Source organism: Physeter macrocephalus, chromosome 5 (genome assembly GCF_002837175.3).
Source record: "Physeter macrocephalus isolate SW-GA chromosome 5, ASM283717v5, whole genome shotgun sequence".
Taxonomy (NCBI): domain Eukaryota; kingdom Metazoa; phylum Chordata; class Mammalia; order Artiodactyla; family Physeteridae; genus Physeter; species Physeter macrocephalus.
Window position 1 is genome coordinate 89,217,098 of NC_041218.1, and position 20,375 is coordinate 89,237,472.

General features: G+C 42.8%; 1 protein-coding gene across 3 annotated transcripts in view; it reads right to left on the reverse strand.

Annotated features, from left to right (window-relative positions):
* Nucleotides 1-20,375, reverse strand: part of SLC26A5 (solute carrier family 26 member 5) — a 56,469-nt gene that overhangs the window by 11,995 nt on the left and 24,099 nt on the right. For 2 of the 3 annotated variants that reach the window (XM_028490154.2, XM_024115967.3), the window contains exons 5-14: nucleotides 17,208-17,318; nucleotides 15,950-16,116; nucleotides 15,242-15,406; nucleotides 13,155-13,307; nucleotides 10,402-10,484; nucleotides 5,673-5,820; nucleotides 4,295-4,408; nucleotides 3,425-3,502; nucleotides 2,618-2,713; nucleotides 2,283-2,389 (exon numbers count right to left, since the gene is read on the reverse strand). In XM_028490154.2, the coding sequence (XP_028345955.1) occupies nucleotides 2,283-2,389; nucleotides 2,618-2,713; nucleotides 3,425-3,502; nucleotides 4,295-4,408; nucleotides 5,673-5,820; nucleotides 10,402-10,484; nucleotides 13,155-13,307; nucleotides 15,242-15,406; nucleotides 15,950-16,116; nucleotides 17,208-17,318 (1,222 nt within the window). The remainder of the gene's footprint in view (nucleotides 1-2,282; nucleotides 2,390-2,617; nucleotides 2,714-3,424; nucleotides 3,503-4,294; nucleotides 4,409-5,672; nucleotides 5,821-10,401; nucleotides 10,485-13,154; nucleotides 13,308-15,241; nucleotides 15,407-15,949; nucleotides 16,117-17,207; nucleotides 17,319-20,375) is intronic. The other variant, XM_028490155.2, reaches the window with a different exon arrangement.

Consider the following 20,375-nt stretch of genomic DNA (forward strand, 5'->3'; position numbering starts at 1 on the left):
CACAAAAACTCATATCTGAATCATTGCCTACCACCTCCTGTGTGATCCAAGTTACTCAATCGATCTAGGCCTCAGTTTCCACATCTGTGAAACGGGTTGCTAACAGTCATTGGGCTGGAAGGATGAAATGACATAAAGCGTGGATCTTCACGCACAGCCAGGCGCATAACCAACTACAATAATTTAGTGCCACCATTACTTCATTATCATGATTAGCATCATCATTATCATTACGTATATGTCATCCTTAGGAGAGTGCAGCCTTTTTGAAGGGAAGGACCATGTTTTATTTACTGCAATATCTCTAGAGTCTAGTATCTCCCTGGGAACCTAGTAGTCCCTCGAAAAACACTGTCCAATTAAGATTATAAGATTATAATTATTTTAATATGTTTTGCCCCCGCTTGGGGGCAAAAACTGAATTTCCATCACATTTAGAGCATCACCCACAGCGCCTGCATGGAGGAGGCATAAGGAACTATTTGTTGATGAACTGATTGTCCCTTAACCTTGTGGGCTTTGAGGGAATCTGGGTGTTTGGAAGACAAGCAAAGCCATTGAAGCACTAGCCCTCTCTGGACAGCATGCCCTAATTACAGAGAACGAAGCAGATGAAAATAAACATGTAGCCTTGGTACTGGCTCCCCAAACTCTAACCTACAAAGACCCAGCACAATCACCAACAGGGACAGAACATTAAAAATGAACTTTAGTTAATTATTTGGGGGAGAAAAAGAAGCAGAGCATTTAAAAAACAACCTGCTTAACTTTAAAATTTATGATAAGAAATCATAAACTATTATTTGGGTAAAAAAGAAACCAAAAAGTGAAAAAAAAATCTTCAATTCTATACCATGGCTTGTTAAAGGATATAGATATTTTTAAACCATGATGTTCACTAAAGCTCTGAGATAAAGAACTCTTGCATGTACTAATAATGCTCGTATAAAAACGGAGGGAGGGCTTCCCTGGTGGCGCAGTGGTTGAAAATCCACCTGCCGATGCAGGGGACATGGGTTCGTGCCCCGGTCCGGGAAGATCCCACATGCCGCGGAGCGGCTGGGCCCGTGAGCCATGGCCGCTGAGCCTGCGCGTCCGGAGCCTGTGCTCCGCTATGGGAGAGGCCACAACAGTGAGAGGCCCGCGTACCACAAAAACAAACAAAACCACAAAAAACAAAAAAAACGGTGGGTGGGGTGAACTTCCTTTACATAAAAGTGGGTGACAGGGTAGAGTTTGTTATTAAAAACAGTGTAATTTTTGAGTTTAGATTCCACATGTTGTTTACATTTCCCTCTATGTCGTTTCTGAAGAGGAAAATGCTCATTTCCTACTCTGTAGAGTGGGGAGCATCCCATCATTTCCATCTAGTAGCCCTTCAATATACCACAATCAAAACTTTAAGAACTATTGTATGATTTGCAACTACAGGCAAAATCAGACTAACCTCATTTTCATTCCTCCCGTGTTAAATTTGTTGCATGCACAGGATGTGTGTGGCACTGTGCTAGGCTCTTCATGTACATTATTCTCATTTGAACCTTACTGTGACTCTTTGAGGTAGCAAGTAATAGTCTCATTTTATAGAGGCAGAGACAGAGGCTCCAAGAGGTCACGTAAAATCACAGAGCTTATAGTGTGTGCAGCCAGGACTTGAACCTAAGGTTGTCTGACTCCAAACTCAGGCTATTTGAAACCATAATGTTTCCTTTTTTTTTTTCTTTATAGTGATTTATTTATTTATCATGAACAGAGTATTTTTTTAAAGTTATTTTATACCTTCCCTATTGGGCTCAGATTCGTACTAGGAGAAGAGATGACAGGTGATAATATTTCAGGGTGGAGGAAGGAACAGCTGATGCCCCACATATGATAACTTGGTGTCAGCGTCTGCTCCATGTTATCAAAACCTATGTCAGCACCCGGTGCCAAAGCAGACTGCAAGAACACACAGTTCATTTACCCTCACAAGAGGGTCAATAAGCCAGGGTGCCACAGGGGCCAGAATGGCAGGAACCATGAGACAAATTACGCTCTTTTAAGAAAACCACTGATGGAATTATAAACTGTGACAGAGTAGAGCATCTAGCACGATCAGACTGAGTTTTTCATTTGGCATTTTGTTTATTTAGTCAACAAGCCCCATGAGTCCTCAGCTCCCTTTCACGCTGACCAGAAGTAACCAAGGAGCTTACTTTGACCAGGTCGAGCTTTGATCTACGTTTAAATGCACTGCTGCAGTCTCAGGCAGGACGCACACCCCTGCCAATCTGTGCGCTCACCTCTGTGTTCTGTAAATCACAGTCATCAGTGCGATGATCACAGCAGTAATCAAGCCATAGTCCAATCCCAGGAACAAGGAGGAAACAAAAGTGGTAAGCCAGATGGTCTACACAAAAGACAGAAAGCTTCAGGTTGAATCATGTGAAAAATCTCCTAAGAGTTACACACACACACACACACACACACACACACACACAGAGTACCTAGCCTTGTTGCCTAACTGGATACTGCATATAATAACTGGCCACAGTAACTTATCTTTCTCACACTTTTATCAGCAACAATACATTTGCTACTATGACACATTCACCTAGCCATCACCTTTGTTACTTACCAGCTCTATCTTGCTGGTTCTCCAGAAAAAGGGGAGATCTGAGAATTGCATGAACATTCCTTTCAGGTTGACGATCACAATGGCCGACAGCACAGCCTGAAACACAGCACATTCACACATGCCTCTCCTCGTGTGTCCACAGACCCCTCCGCTGGCCCCTCACTGTCCTGGGGCTGTCCTCCCACTGTCCTTTCCCCGCTCCCTTCCTACACGGCAGTGATGGTACATGTGGAGACAAGAACACCTGGATTTTCAGGACTTGGTGAGCAAAAATGGGCCTTGAAAACCAGGCTTAGATCCTAGTAGCAAACCTGCACGGTGGTCAAGAGGTTCAGAATTAAATGGTACTCTGACTTAAAAGGACTTAAAAGGACTCTGACTAAAAGGACTTATCTCACCCATGGTCTTCCTGCATTATGATTTTCTCTATGCTCTAGCATTCCTGAGCTCTACTGGATTAAATGTTCCAGTAACCAAATGTTTTATGAGTGTAGGTCATCTCAAATTTTTAACGGGAGTATAAGGTCATAGAAGATCAAAGAGAGAAGGACCTTGGAGATTAGCCAAACCAAAACCTCCACTCTGCAGATGAAGAAAATGAGAATCAAAGATGCTGAGATGGCTTTCCCTAGGTCCCAACTGCTGGCAGATTGTGGAACAGGATATTGATCCTAGCCTTGGCCCTTTCTCATACCACCTCACTAGGGTTACAGTAAAAACCTATGAGACAGCCACAAAAATATAAACAAATAAAATAGCAAAATCTCTATACATGAGAAAACCTCACACCAAGTCCAAGCTACATACCTGGGGTAATGATTCAAAGAGGAATCCAGTGGCTAATATGACCAGCAGAATCATTAACGAGGCCAAACAACCTGCAAGCTGAATGAGAGAAGACACGTGGAAGGGGCTTTTAGGACACCTGAGTAAGAGGTGGGGCATAGGTTGGTCTTAGTCTTTTGATAATCACTGTGGGAAGATATGGCTTCACATAAGTCATCCATACCATTACATAAACCTGTAACTCGTTCCCACTCCCTTTCTGAGGTTTTGGTTCCTCATATAGCTTTTAAACAGAAGCTGAAATATTTAAATACCCTGAATGAAATACCCGTGCCAGGGGTGGGGGAAAGGAGATGTATGGTGCTGACCCAAGACTCACAGGGGCCAGAAGAGTTCAGATAAGACTCTGCCATCCAAAGTGGTAGCCACTAGCCACATGTGGCTATTTACATTTTAAAAAGTAAAATTAAATAAAATTAAAAATTCAGGTCTTGGTTGCACTAGCTACATTTCAAGTGCTCAAGAGCTACCTGTGGCTAGTGGCTGCCATACTGGACAGTTACAAATAGCAAACATTTCCATCACAGCAGAAAGGTCTATTGGGTGGTGCTGGCATCCTGCCCATACTCACTCTCAGGCTTTCATGACAACATCCTATGTCTGAATTTTGAGGTTTACTGGTAGCAGGGAGTGTTGTTTAATTTTTCGATTTGACTGGCGAATATACCCCTTTTCTGTAGATTCAGTTCCTTGTGATTTGCTTCAACCAATCATGCCTTTCTCTGATTCACACACAGCTCACTGGAGCATGGATCTTCAGGCAGAATACAATCAACAGATTAAAGTTTATCACCCAAATCACCAGACCTTGGAGGCCAGTTGCATACACACCTGTGTCTTCCCTCCAGTTCCCTCCTGAACAAGGCTTCGAGACAAGGAGCATGAAATTGCAAAAGTCTGGAAGAGCGAGCCAGTGGAATTGCACAGTCCCAGGGCAATGAGCTCCTTTTCCACGTGGAAGCAAAGCACAAAAGAGATCAGTTATTTTTCAGGAAGCAAGGCATGATGGCCCATTGAATACACATTTTCAGCAGTACAGGCTGTCTCTTCATTCTCCTTCCAGATACAAGAATTTGTTTAGCATGAGTTCAAAACAGGAATTAATGCATAATTTAAGGTGGGAGAAAAACACCTTGAATTTTTACTGTGTTGGAGGTAAATGCTGCACTCACCACCTAGCCCCCTTTCCCAAACACACTCCCTACACAAATAATGTCTTTGTTTTTAAAGAAAACTGCAGCAAAACCGACAAAATATTTTTGTTGTTCAAGGGAAAGTTATTGGTGAATAGGACTACTGGCATCTTTTAAATGCCTGGGCTCTTGCTCATCAAGGAACCCATGCCAGTGTCCTCTTGGGACCAGTGAGTGAGTCCTGATCTCAGGGCAACTTCCGGTTTTCCTAGCTGGATTACTGTGTCTTGTATGAATATGGAGCGTGTAGTCTCCTCTTAGAAATACACAGCGTGTGGGCTTCCCTGGTGGCGCAGTGGTTGAGAGTCCGCCTGCCGATGCAGGGGATACGGGTTCGTGCCCCGGTCTGGGAAGATCCCACATGCCGCGGAGAGGCTGGGCCCGTGAGCCATGGCCGCTGAGCCTGCGCGTCCGGAGCCTGTGCTCCGCAACGGGAGAGGCCACAACAGCGAGAGGCCCGCGAACCGCAAAAAAAAAAAAAAAAAAAAAAATACAGTGTGAATTTCTAAGATAAATACACACTGGGTATTTATCTTAGAAATAAATAATGGCTCATGGTATTCAGATTACATACTTTATCTGTAGCTATCTTATAAAAGAAGGCAGCAAAGAATGTATTGTGGAGTTTAAGTGATGAATCATAAACTCAAAGTTCAGTGAACAAAGAGGCGGCTTCCTGTGGAGTAAAAATGGTTCTGGAAAAATGTTAGATTCTCAGGCTGTGAGCTTTAAAAACAGGGATAGCGCCTAGAGGAGTATGGGAAACTGTAAACCTCAGAGTGGAGATTACACCTACTGATGAGGTGAGGTAGGAGTCTACCTCAGTGTTCTGATGATTTAAGGCACACAAACCACGAAAAAATTGTAGTGTTGAATAAATACATGCTTCAAATACATCCATCACCAAACTAATTTTTTTTCTACCAAGATGGAGAAATCCAGTTTATTTGTCTCCTATAGTAGAGCAAGATGATTGTGCCACCAGGAAACATCTGCAAGAAATTAATGATTTTTACCTGATTGCCATCAACCTGGTAGCCATGCTTATTTGCCAAGGTCTTGGCCATTGAGATGGTCACTGAAAATCCAACAATGGCTATGGCAATGGCATCCACGTACACAAGGTGGAAGAGGCTGGTGTCCGGATTGGCCGGAGGCAGCAACCTGAAAGGTGAAGCTGACTTTAACCTGGGCATTGTGACCACTGGAAAAAAACATGCAGCTAGAGGGGAGCATTGTAGGGGGGCATTATCTGCAGATGAGGTGATCAACACTTGGGTACTCCTTTGGCAAAAAGCAGGGCCCTCTTTGATACACAAGTTCTTTCCAGAGTGCCGGCTTTCTACCTGAATGGGTTATCAGCAGAGATCAAATGCCGTTTTATTTAGAAAAGGAGTAACCTCATACCTCACGGCACCCCGTATGGCAGGTGTAAGTAAGACTCAGAGCAGGAAGAGGAGAGGGTCAGCGAAGCGCTCAGATGCCACAAGACATTCGAACCAAAAACTGAGGTGAGGAGGGAGGTGGACAAGGGCTATCATACCAGAGAATTACTGTCCGGGCAACACTAGGTACTCACTGCTCTCTCTTGCTGTTTGATGTAAGGACCCTGCTTCTTCCCTGGATCCCTTTAGGTGAGTGGCTAACACGGGAAAAGAGCAGCAGCAGATTATACTCCTTGGGTTACATCTGGGAATCTCGGGAATCTGGAGGGACCAAAAGTGTGGCTCCTGGAGCTCCCCAATGGGGAACCTAATTTTTGTGGTCCATTCTTATAGTTTGGAACCTTTGTCCTAAAAGAACAGAAAAGGTGTTCCCCAGAATGGTATGGGGAAGGGGCAAGAGAGGTTTTCAAAGGCACCTGCTCCAATTCAAGGCACCTGGCTAAATAATAATATCAATTAACTGATGTACAATATTATTACTGTTACAGTCATTCATCAGGTGCTTCCTCTTGCGCCAGGTTCTGTGTTTATCTATCTCCAACAGCACTGTGAGCTAGGTACCATTATAATCCCCATTTTACAGATGAGGAAAATGAGGTACGGTGAGGTCAAGTAACTTGTCCAAGGTCAAACAGCTCATCTATTAAGTACAACAAAAACCACAAAGAACCCGTCTCTCCACACTATTTCTCATACTGTGTCATAGCACAGTGACAAAGGGGCTGTCTCAGGTTCTGAGGTAAGGGAAAAGGAGGTGAGCAAAGGAACCTAACATATGTTAAGCCTAGATTATGTGCTACATGCTTGATATATGTCATCTCATTTGCCCTCACAACAATCCTTTTAGATGGGTGCCATTATTATCCCAATTTATACGTGAAAAAATGCATGCTTGCAGATGTTAAGTAATCTGCTGAAGATGGAGCAGGGAATCAGACCCAGTGGGTCTAACTACAGAACTTACTGTCTTTTCCTTGCACTTTGCTACATAAGCACTAATCAGGAGAGAAGGCCTGGCAGCAGGTTTGGGTCTGAGGAACAATATGAGAAAACAATGTATGCTGCAATGAGTTAAGAGAAGTAAACCAAGGAACATGATATATTGCCATGAATGGGATCTCTAACAGTCAGCTGTCACTTTCTGGACACTGTATTACATATTTATGTGTGTGTGTGTGTGTGTGTGTGTGTGTAGATAAGTGTGGCAGTTTGTTTCCAAATGCAACCACCACCAATTCCTCCCATACTTCTGTGTGCTGCTCCCCTATCTAGATGTGGTCTGTTTCCCCTCTGGTTGAATCTGGGCTGGCCTTGTGATTTGCTTTGACCAACAGAATGTGGTGGGAGTGATGTTGTATGAGTGCTGTAAGCAGCCTGGCAGCTTCTGCTTTTCTGTCCTGTTGCCCTGAGCTGACACATAAAGAACCTGGCTACCCTGCTGGAGACCCGTATGGAGACAAGATGTCAGCCAGCCCTCAGCTGTTCCAGCCACTGCAGCTGAGCTGTCAGACATGTGAGCGAGGCCTTCTTGGATCCTCCAGCCCTGGTCACCCCTGCAGAGTCTGCAGCTGCCTGAGAGGCCCCAAGTGAGACAACCACTCAGCTGAGCCCCACCTACACTGACAAACTGTGAGCAGATAAACGGACATTGTTATAAGCCACTGTTCATCGGCAGTGAGACTCACAGATCACTGAAGCAGTATGACTGTATACAGATAGGAAGTTAGGGAGGCATTATTGGTTGCCTGCCTGGTTTGGGGCAAAGTTCCAGAAAGATAAAGTTTCTGGGAAGCCAAGTTTCAAAAAGGTAAAATGTTCTTACTTTTTAAAAAAATGTTTAGCTCTCCTAGAGCCTGCGTGCCACAACTACTGAAGCCCGTGCTCCACAATAAGAGAAGCCACTGCAACGAGTAGCCTGTGCACTGCAATGCAGAGTAGCCCCCGCTCACCACAACTACAGAAAGCCTGCGTGCAGCAACGAAGACCCAACACAGCCAAAAATAAAGAAATAAAATAAATTTATTAAAAAAAAAAGTTTAGCTCTCACACATAGAGGGAAAGCAACATATTTGGGTATAATGCAATAGGGAAAGGAAGGTATTAGGTAGGAATGATGGTGGCATGTGAATTTTTAAAAGGAGAAATCTAAGCGTGAGAATTCACAAGTAGATTATTTGTGATTAGTTATTGAATAGGGTTATCTACTGGATCCAAAGACACATGTTTATCACATGACGAATTATGTTAGTGAGCCAGGTGTGAGGTCATGGAGAGATCACACAACTGGGTATCAGAAGATTGAGTTCTGGGTCCAGGCTGGGACATACCAAACTTCACTCACGTCTCTCAAATGTCGCCTTCCTTGATACCCTACCTAAAACAGCAACCCCAGCCCCTCCTATCTCTTACCTGGCTTCCCTTGTCTTCACAGCATGTCTCACTATTGATGTATTGTCTATCTCTCCTAGTAGAATATAAGTTCCATGAGACCAAAGGTTTTTTTGCTTGCATGTTCACTTTTGTTTTTAACTGCTGTGTCCCTGGCACATAATAGGCACTCAATAAACATATGCTGAATAAATGGGAATAAATGAACTCTCTTCTCTGTTAAATGAAGATAACATATATCAACAGTGTTAACTGTGAGCATCAACTGACATGGTGGCTATAAAAGTACTTAAAAAATTATAAGTGCAAATAAAAAAACAAGGGTTATCACTGTGTTATACCTTTACATTGAATCATAGGTAACACGTTTATGACAGCAATTCGCTGAAGTTGAATGCAGGCTTCCTCCTTCAACACCTGCTCCCTGGGGTGAACTCTGGCTTAAAGAGCAACTCCTGCTGCCTGTGCTTCCCTGGAGATTCTTAGGTGGTTCCAGGGGCAAGGCCTGATGGAATATACCAGGTCCTGTCAATATCCAGCATCTGGGCAAATGTCTGACTCTTCTTTTGGAAAGACAGAACAGAGTGGCAAGAAAGAGACAGTACCAGGAACAGAAAGACAGAGACATGCAGAGAGGTACAGAGATAGCCAGAGTACCAGAGGGGGACAGAGTGAGGCCAGGAGAGGCTCACAGTCACTCTCACTCCTCCAAATATAAAAATAATAGTAAAATTTTTAAAATGTAGAATTAGGTAAAAGAAAAACAGATGAAGCAAAGAAGTAATATATGATTTAAAACTAGAAACCTGGTTGAAATAATGAGCCAAAGAACTTTCAATTAACGTGTCTTGAACATGCACTGTGGATGCCAAATGCTACACTGGCTGCTTTAGACACATTTTCTCCTGTAACTCTCACAACTGCTCTTGAGATAGTCATTAATTACCATGCTTACCTAGCAGGGGAGGAAACTGAGGCTTTGAGAGGATAAGTGACCTTGACCAAGGTCACAAAGCTACTAAGTGGCAGGCTAGATTTAGGTCGTTTTGCTTTTAGCTCCAAAGCTACCCAGGAAGAGATCTAAAAAACCAATAAATGCTAAACAGGAAACAGAACAAAACGAAAAACCACATGCCATTGTTGGTAGGACTGTAAAATGGTGCAACCACTTTGGAAAACATTATGGAGGACCCTCAAAAAGTTAAAGCAGACTATCATATGATCCAGCAACCCCACTTCTATGTATATATCCAAAAGAACTGAAAGCAGGGTCTTGAAGAGACACTTGCACACCCATGCTCATAGCAGGATTATTCACAATAGCTAAGAGGTGGAAGCAACCCAAATGTCCATCAACAGATGAATGCATAAACAAAATGTGGTAAATACATAAGGTGGAATTTTATTCTGCTTTAAAGAGGAAGGAAATCCTGTCACATGCTACAACATGGATGAACCTTGGTATTATGCTAAATGAAATAAGTCAGTCACAAAGTAGGCAAGAAGTGTATGATTCCACTTATGAGTACTAGAGTAATCGGATTCATAGAGATAGAAAGTAGGGGCTAGAGGGAAAGGAGAATGGAGAGTTATTGTTTAATGGTATAGTTTCAGATTTGCAAGATGAAAAAGTTCTGGAGATCTGTTTCACAACAATGTGAATAAACACTACTGGACTGTACACTTATGAATGGTTAAAATGGTTAAGTTTTACGTTATTTTTTTTTAACCATAATAAGCCACCCCCCCACACACAGCCAGGAAAACCAAACTCAAAACCCCCCAAACCCTCAGCTATTTGATATGTAGGAAAAAAATAGATTGTTCATTGCAATACTAAAGCAGGAGTTAGAAGCAATAATAGATCCCTTGATTATTCAAGTCACACGGTTACTTGAAACTATTTTCCTACCCCAGAGGAAGTGTCCCAACGACATCCACATTGTACGATTCATGCAGGCTAAACCCAGCTGAAATGCCAGTTCCCATAACCACCTGAAACAGACACAAAACCAAACGTACCTTTAGAAATGAACATTCGAACGCCACAAAAATAAGCTTCAAAGAACTTGTTAGCCAAGCCAGATCTATTCTTTCTCGGTTTTTTAAAAAAAGAATTATAGTTAGCTTCCAGCAATTCTAACTTCTCCTAATGACCCTTCTCCACAAAATTAAAATGGACTCTACAGTCTCCTTGTGGCCTGGAATTCTTTTCGCTTTACTTTGTTCTGTTCCATCCTGAGGCATTTGGTTAGTTGGCTACAAACAGGAAGAAGCCATAAAACCTTTCAGGAGTTGGCTTTGCCTTTGGGGCAGGTAAAATGAGGCTCTGGCCAAGGTGGCACAAATAAAGGACATGAAATATGTATTGTGAGGGTGGTACAGTGACAGTGTATCATTATAACATGTAGGTTTGGATCTATTGCACAATCTTCCTATGGACTCATGTTTCCAGGACAGCAGCACCAAGGTGGTTAGAGGCCTCCACCAGCACTCCATGGCTATCTTCTCCCATGTCTGTTGCCGAGTCAGGGTCAGGGTGAAACAGCCCATCACAGAGTGTCCTTGTACATAAGGTTGCCTGGATTGTCGGGGCACAGATTCAGTCTGTGTGTAAAGTACAAGCCTTAGTGAGCTACAAGAAGAGAAAAATAACAGAAGGAGAGATAGCAACTTTCTTCATCCCAAAGAACCACTGCTTGCAGAACTTTCTGAGTGGGTTATCCAGGAGCGAAGGCATAGGGCTGGCCAGGGAAGGGAGCCAGACCCCCATCAAAGGGGGCTGCTGCAGGGAACCAAGAAGAAGGTAAGCTCATTACCAGACACAGCAGCCCGAGAGACCAAGGGTGTGGCTGCTTCTGGCCGCTATGATGAAATGCCCCTTCTTTGTTGGTTGCAATGTCTGTCACCCTTAACTGCATCTGTTGTGCATCGCAAACTGGAGGAGTGCCCAGAAAATTCAAATCCACAGGATACACATGGCTCAAGTTCCTGGAGCATCAACTTTATGCAGTGATAAATAAATTCAAACCAAAGCTTTCCTACCAACACAAACAGATGCATTGTGAAATAGAATGCAGAACCCCAAACAATTTTATGATAAGAAAGGAACTATGTTTAAAGAGAGTCCTGAAGATTCTGTCCCAAATTTTCCAGTATGGCTTCCCTCTCCCTTGCTCTGAGGAGCATACAGATAAGAAGTTAAAAAAAACCCCAGAAAACAAAAAACAGGTTCAACCATAATTATAATGATAGAATTCTGGAGAACCACTGCCCTGGAAAACATGAAGGAAACTTTAAAGGGAATCTGGAAAGTGGACAAAACTAGGAACCCAAGCCAGGAGAGTCAGTCTTCATCATTTACTTCATGATTAGGGCTTGCCTTTCTCCACTGCCATGCGAAGGAGCTGAGAACCTCTTGCTGTTCTCCAAGAGGAAACAGGAACGCTGGGCTCAACCCCAATGAGAGAACAGGTCTTAAAACAGTGAGAGACAGTCCTATTCGGGTATAGACAAGACGAAAGCAAGGAAAAGGGTCAAAGGGACTGGCTTCTTTGTGAGCTATACGAGCCAGTGGTTTTTGTGGCTGGAACTTTTTGCTAGATTTGGATCAGACACCTATACTTTTTATTTCTTCTGCTTGTGGCTCCCAAACTGTACACCAGACGCAAGAGGGAAGAGATATGGGAACATATGTATATGTATAACTGATTCACTTTGCTATAAAGCAGAAACTAACACACCATTGTAAAGCAATTATACTCCAATAAAGATGTTAAAAAAAAAACAACCATACACCAAAGTGCTCCAGGCTCCCAAGGAGAACTCACCAAGACACTGTGGGACATGACTTTCAAGGAAAACAGTGACACCTGTCAGACACCATGCAAACTTCTAGTTTGAGGTAGTTCACAGTTTCGATATTAGTTCCTACTACATTCCTTTCAGTCATACCACATGTTTGCAAAGCTGGGCATTCAGTGGTCACTGTGATAAAAAAAGCAGGTACCATGCAAAAATCAAAGTGAACAGGAAATGATGGTAGTTGTGTCCATCTGATTCCCAGGTTTGAGGGATTGTGAAGTGCCCACCAGCCGCCATACACATCCATTAATAAATTACTGTGGTAATTTAAGAATGTCATAAAATATATTTTATTTCAATTTATGTGCATTTTTACAAACAATTCTTAAGTTGTTAGACATACATATCTATGAAGTTGTTTGGACCTTACTACTTAGTAAATGGAACTATTAGTTAGGTATTTCTTTTGGCCTAGGAGTGCCAGGAACCAAGAAAGTTTGGGAACCTTTGTCATTTGCTCTTTTCAGAATGGAAACAGCTTAATTTTTTCAGGTTATTAAAGTTTATATGTTCATTATAAAACAATTGACAATAAAAACTTTGAAAAAGAAAAATCTCCATAATTTCAAAGATAATTTACATTCACATTTTTATGGACTTCAGCTATATTTTAAAAATCATCCATGACTCTGCTTTAATGCTTTTCTTTTTTTGTCAGTGTATTTGTAAAAGTTCCCCTTGACAAATTCCAACCTTCTCTTGGCAGAAGCGAGAGAAAAGAGGTCGAATTTCCTCCTCCCGGGTCCACTTCTAAACCCTGCACAGAAATAGGTAGGTATATGCTGCTGGAAGTTGACTTACCGCAAAGAACTCTAAAGGGATGGGCGCTGGCAATTTCTCTTTAAATCTCTCATTAAACTCCTTGCCACCCAGCAGCAAACCAAAGACCATCAGCCCAACGCCTAGGGAACACACGTTGAGGTTTTTAACATTCTGCAACACAGCAACTGTACTCTGTAACACAGTGAACACTGGATGTTACATCAAGCAAGAGCCCCTGAATAGCCAGAGACAGTCTAGTGCTCTAATTCACACCAGCCATACCATTAGTGGACATTTCTAGCTAAAGGTTCTCAGGCTGAAGTCTCTCTCTTTGCAGCTTTCACCAGTTAGGAGTCATTTTTACCCAGTCATACAACTTGGTAGTTGTAATCCTTACCTGACAATCTTATATTACAGTGCTCTTTGCTATGCTAACATCTCAATGTAGAATTGTAATATTCAGAAAAGTAACCCTGAAGCTGAGTCCTGAGCATTAGGAAAGGATTAGGGGTAATATCAGCAAAAAAAAATCCAAAGGTAAATACATACAAAAGCTTTTACGAACTGAAAAGAGGGAGAGAAATCACTGTTAGCAGATGAAAGACGAATCAGGTGAGCTTTGAAGGGAAGAGAGTGGCTTGAAGCTTGGAAAGAAGCCCAGGAAAGTTAGAGAAGAAAGCTGCTTAATTTTCTCCTAAGGCTGCAGTCTCGGCACCCCAAATGCAGTCAGTACTTATCTGAACCCTGGGAAAGTAGGTTACCACCGAGCCCAGGCTACACACCTTTCCTATCAATGCCTAGAGCATTCTCTAGTATGCTTGTCTGCTCTATTTCCTTTGTGACAAGGCATTTTGAGAAATCTCAGAGTGAAAAGCATGTTACCAGCTATTACGGGAAACGAAGAATTTAGTTATCTAGGGAATGCTCCTACAGTTGGACTCCATTCTAATCAATGAAGGACTCAATTTAACTGTTACTTGCTCAAAGCGACTTTCCTAGACCCCTAATCTAAAGGTCTCCCTATTCAACTTTCAGAGCAGCCTGATTTTTCCTTCATAGCACTTAACACAATTTGTACTTAATTATATATTTATGTGATTAGCAGTTTACTACTTGTCTCCCCATTGGACTGTAAACTCACTGCTCTGCCTAACACAGTGTCTGACACATCAGTACCTACAAAGGCTATAGATCTCTCATTCCAAGGAGAGCTTTAGCAGCATCTCAGTTCTGGTATGTAGTACTTACACTGTCATTTGGTTTTAATTATTTCATAACTTCCTCTTTATCCATGGGTTATTTAAAAATATGTTTTTGGTTTCCAAATGTATGGGGGTTTTAAAGCTATATTTAGTTATTGATTGCTAATTTACTGCACCATGTGAAACAACATTGCATTTTTAGAATTTGCGATCAGTTTTACATGACCTCTCAACGTGATCAGCTATTACCATTGTTACCTACGTGCTTGCAAATAATTTATATTTTCTCTGAGTTAGGTAGAAGGATCTACGTATATTTTCTTAGATTAAACTGGTTAACTGTGATAGTTAAATCCTTTACAGACTTATTTTTTTGCCTGCTTGAGTAAGCAGTTTTTGAGAGAGATCTATTGTTCCATAATGCCTTTAAATTATTTGTTAGTTCCCAAAGAGAATCTAATTTGGTCTTAAGAAAAAAGCTGTTTCTTTAGCTAACTAGAGTCGAGGTGAAATAACCAAATAAAGACCTAACCAGGGACTTCCCTGGTGGTCCAGTGGCTAAGACTCCACGCTCCCAGTGCAGGGGACCTGGGTTGGATCCCTGGTCAGGGAACTAGATCCTGCATGCCGCAACTAAGACCCAGCACAGCCAAATAACTAAACAAATATTTTAAAAAGACCTAACCAAAAAATTCCTTGTGAGGTAGATAGTATCGTATATTAAAGAAATGAGACTTTTAAGGTTTAATTTTCCTTGTAGTGCTCTTCTCAGAAAAGCCTTAGAATAACTAAATCTTCTCCATTTTATTGAAATTCTTGGAAATAAGAAAAGTGAGCCTTGAAGGTAAAAGAGATAAAGAAGAGAAGGGGGAAAAATAAAGAAGGGAAAACAAGTACCAGTAAGTCGGGAAGTTGCTTACTTACATACACCACTGAAAAGATCCCACTGTACCGCTTTGTTTTAACTCCAAACAGGTATTTTAACATGGAGGTGAAGACATGCACAGCTGCCGCAGTGGTAAACCCACGGACCAGGGGCTCCGTGAGATATATGGCCACAAATCCAAACCTACAGACACCTAGGCAAAACTATTTTTTTTTTAATGACAAAGAAACAAATAAATCACATGATAGGTCAGGAAGTTAAAACCACAGAAAACATTAAAAAGTTCTTTCTGGACCATTTTCTAACACTACAAACTTGCACCTGCAGCAAGTAAGTAGCTAATAAATCAATCACTGGTTATGCAGAAAACAATGGAAGGTTTGGAAGGGCCTGGAGCCCCACAGAGCAATGGGCACCCCCGTACTCTCCCTGTCCCTCAGAAGTGGGGGTAGGCTTAGTCATGTCACTTTCTGTTCCTTCCAGGCCCTCTTCCCATTACTAACCCATCCCGCTTCAAGCTAGTCTTGCTTTTGGAATCTCTAAAGTATCCAACTGAAGCTAGCTGGTTCCTATTCAGTATCAATTTAAGTAAGGCATGCAGCGGGACTGGCGTTCCTGAGCTATGAACCCTGAGCTCTGGAGTTTTGCTGGCTGACCCTGTCCACCATGTAGACCAGCCAAGTGTGCTCAACAGATATTTATTAAATGAGCAAATGAGAGCCCATTTCCACATCTGTGAGTCTTACCTGAATGATTCCTGAAAGTAAGGTCACAGACATGGCGACTTTCACTCTCAAAGCATCCCTTGCCTCCGTACTGTTGGTTGCGTTTACTCCTCCTGGAATGACTATATCATCTGGTACTAATCGAACAGCCACGCCGCCTATCATCAGGCTAATAACTGCAAACGGACCTGAAATAAGGAAGCGTTAATCAGGGAAATTATGTTCAGTGTGTCTGATGTAGTTGTTTCCAGTACCCCAGGAGACACAGGTGAGGTCAATAAATCCTCCTTGAAATAACACTGCACTGTGACAAAATCTTCCATCCCACACACACTTCTAGAACCCCAACATTTCCCCATGAAGAGGTGGTCTAATTCCTCTCTCCTTGAATCTGGGTGGACTTGTGACATGCTAGTCATCAAAAGAACGCAGCAGAAGTGATACTGCGTGACTGCTGAGGCCAGGTAACAAAAGGTGATGCGGCTTCCACCTGAGGGCTGTACTGCTCCCTTGTGCTGCAGCCCTACATGCAAGAAAGCCCCAGTCAGGACCACGTGGAGAGTGGGTGAGGGTGGGAGGTAAGAAGAGAGGGAGGGGGAGTCCAGCCTTCCTGTAGCTGCTCTGGCTCTAGCTCCCACCTGACTCTTAACTGCTTGCGAGACGCTGACCCTAAACTGCCCAGATGAGCCCTTCCCAAATCCTGACCCACAGGAACTGTGAGAGAGAATCAAATGGTGGTTGTTTTTAGCTGCTAAACTTGGGGGGGTATGTGTTACTACCCAGCAACGGACAGCTGAGACCTTGTGTGTGTTGGCTGGTGGCAGCCTCAGGCAGCATCAACACTATTATGAAATCCATATAAATCTGAGCCTAAATACACTAAAGAGAAACCAAGTACAATTAAGTGCCTAAAATAAGATGAAAATGCATTATATGCATAGTAATTAGGAACTTGCAGTATAACTAATAAAACAGAGGAAAAAAAAAACAGATGCAGGCTAATTGTATTATGAACTCAAGCACTTATTTCACAGATTTCAACAATTGCTCTTTTTACACAAGAAAATTGTCTTTTTGTATTATGCCCAGATTATAAGAAAGCTGTTAGTTCTAGAAATCTTGAGGGGGAGTCTATTCTTTAAAAGCACCTATTGGGTATACAGTAACAAAAGTTGTTACTAAGCAGATGTCCTAATAACAAACATGCTGTTTCTCTGGCACACTGCAAAGCTTGGAAATCCAAAAGGAAAGGTACTAAAATATCAACTATAAGGTTTACCTATGGATATGTGTCTGGAGGTTCCAAAAAAACAATACATGATAACGGGGTAAAATGAAGAGTACAGGCCAAACACCGGAGGCACAGCTGCCAACATTGCAAAGGCTAAACCTGTGGGATTAAAAACCAAACAGAAATGGGGAGCTCATTAGAAAACAGAGGGCTATGTGTGTTTTTCTCTTGGTTCTTTATCTATGATGAACAACTGAAAATCATGTTAATTTAAGCAGATGTGTTTTAACAAGCCCACCCTTCCATCCCACTCTTACATGGAATCCTATAATTTGTGTTCAGAGAGCCCAGGCTGAGACAGTTTTCCTTGTCATCTCCTCTTTGCCAGGGGTGGATTTTTTTCTGCTTTATTCTTTCTCAAATTACATAACGGCAGAAAGTCTTACTTGACTGGTGTAGTTGTAATCTGGTGTTGATGCCCAAATGCCAGCTGTTTCTCCAATGGGGTGTTTTCAGGGTTCTCTGAAGACCCATTTTCAATGAGGAACTCCCACTGTACTATTCCCTGGCCGATGTAATTCCGCCCCCAACCCCGACCTAGGCCCCTTACAGGTTCCAGTTCTTACACCTCCTCCAGGTTATTTCTGCTGGCAGCTGCTCATCCTGTAGGCAGGCAGACTTCTTGGGCAGGTACCTTTCAAATGAGCCAAACCTGGTTACCTCCCAGGGCACCCAGTTATCTGAGGCTTTACCCCAAGAAACTGTGCAAGTGCAGGCCATGCCCACAGGAGGGGTCCTCTTCATTCTACTGTCATAGGCAGTTCACATCCTTTTGCCTGTAGATTTATTTTTCTTGCAAGAATTAGGCAACAGTGCCCACAAACTCCAGGGGACACACGTCCAGTGCTCCAAGTGATTCTCTTGCAGTCCTTCCTTCCTTCCTTAACTTTAGGTGGAGGGGAAATGCATAGGGCTTTTTTCACCTTTCTCTCGAAAATTCTCATTCCAAATCTAATATCAGATTTGTCCCCTTACATCCTGTTGGAGTGATGCACTAAGGATAGAGCATGTGTGTGCACTAAGGAGAGAGCATGTGTGTCATTCACTCATCGTTTTGTATGGATGGCCAAGTATCTGGAATAACTAGAAAGTTCATGTAATGCATTGTCATGTTGTGGATAAGAACATTTTAGCAAAAGAAGAGTTGGGAAAGCATCCTTATTTCATATGTAATAATATGGTAACTTTAATGTTGCATTAAAAAATTTTTTATTTCTAGCAAAGAAACGCATGTCCATAGTATAAAAAGCCAAGCAGTACTAGGGAGGCTCGGAGGAAAAGCCAGCACTCTTCTGCCTTACTCTAGGTTCCACTCCCCAGAAGCACTCACTTCTAACTCTTTCAGCTGTTTTTCTACCATTTACCTCTGTTTTTCTAAATCAGCAGTTCCTACATGAGAGGATTCTGCCCACCCCCAGGGGACATTTGGCAATGTCTGGAGACATTTTTTATTACCAAGCCTGGGAGTGGGGCTGCTGCTGCATCTAGTGGGTAGAAGCCAGGGATGCTGCTACCCATCCTGCAATGCACAGGATGGCCCCCCCCACTACCAATGTACATGGTACGGGCTGAGAAACCTGTTCTACATAACCTGTTCACATTGTTACTTCTTAGTTTATTGTTGTAGATATAAACTGCTGACCTTCTATAATGCCTATTTCTTCAGATTCCTCTAGGTTATGATTTCATGGTTATGTGACTTTTTTTTTCTTTCTAGAAAGTTTTGGGATCTTCTGTTTATTCCTGGTATTCTGATATTTTACAATGGTGTGTCTTGTTTTAAGTTAATTTTTCATTAATTCTGATGGGTACCTGATTGTTGCTCTCAGTCTGAAAACTCATGTATTTCAATTCTGAGAATATTCTTTGTCACTATAGCTCTTTTCTCTGGGGACAGGTGACCATCTGCCTTGTGCTGAGTTCTTGCAGGCTCTTTGGAGCTGAACAGGGCAAGGAAGAGCCTTTGTGAGCTCACAGTTCAATGGGTAGATGTTTACGTAAGGTCTACAGGTTCAAAAAATGTGTGGAATGGCACTTCAGTGAAAACCCAACTAGGCTAAATTCTGAGGATTTCTTTGACTTATTCATTTACATTCGTTCACTGCAGCCACCTCCTGTGGCTCTGTCAGTCCAACTTGAGTGAATGTCAGTCTAGCTCCTATTTCCCACTCCAGATGCCGAGCCTCTGTCTTTAAATACATCCCTTTCCCTATCCTTGGGGTGTTGGTGCCAAAATTGTTGTGGAGAATGGTCCTAAACCTGATTTAAGGCTTTTGTTTAACAGATTTAATAGATTCAATAACTCAGTCACTTGGAAAATTAAAAACTCAGCTAACTGATCACTGGGGAAAATAACTTTTTTTTTTTACAAATTGATTGTTCAGTAACTAGTTTTTGGGCAACTGGAAAAGGGGATAGAGGCTGTTCAAGCCACTATCACCTTTTGACCACAGAGTCACTGTCACCTCTAATGGGTCTCCCTACATTCATCCTGGTGACCTCTCGCCAGCCAAGTCCATTCCCCACACGACAGCCTCAGTGATCTCTTACCAGAAATACCCAAGTGAAAACAGCACGCTGACAGCTTTCATGGCGCTCAGAACGAAATCCCAAGGGGCCCGTCGAGGTTGTGCACACCTGCCACTGCTCGCCTTGCCAGCCGCCAGCCCCTCACTCCCCGCACTCCTAGCACCCCGCCTCTCCCGTAATTCTTCAAACACCCAATTCTCTTGCTGCTAAATGCCTTCACACACGCTATCACTTCTCCCTGAAGTGCGCTTCTTCTCATTCCTTACCTCCCTCCTACTCGTCCTTCAGGTCTCACTTCAATCTCATCTTCTTAAAGGAGCTTTTGTGACTTCCCTACTTACATTAGGTTCCCCAGTATCATCATGTCAGAGTGCCCCGTATCTTCCTTCACAGTGTTTGCCATCATGTGCAATTAAAAATCGATGCGTGGGGCTTCCCTGGTGGCACAGTGGTTGAGAGTCCGCCTGCCGATGCAGGGGACACGGGTTCGTGCCCCGGTCCAGGAAGATCCCACATGCCGCGGAGCGGCTGGGCTCATGAGCCATGGCCGCTGAGCCTGCGCGTCCGGAGCCTGTGCTCCGCAACGGGAGAGGCCACAACAGTGAGAGGCCCGCGTACCACAAAAAA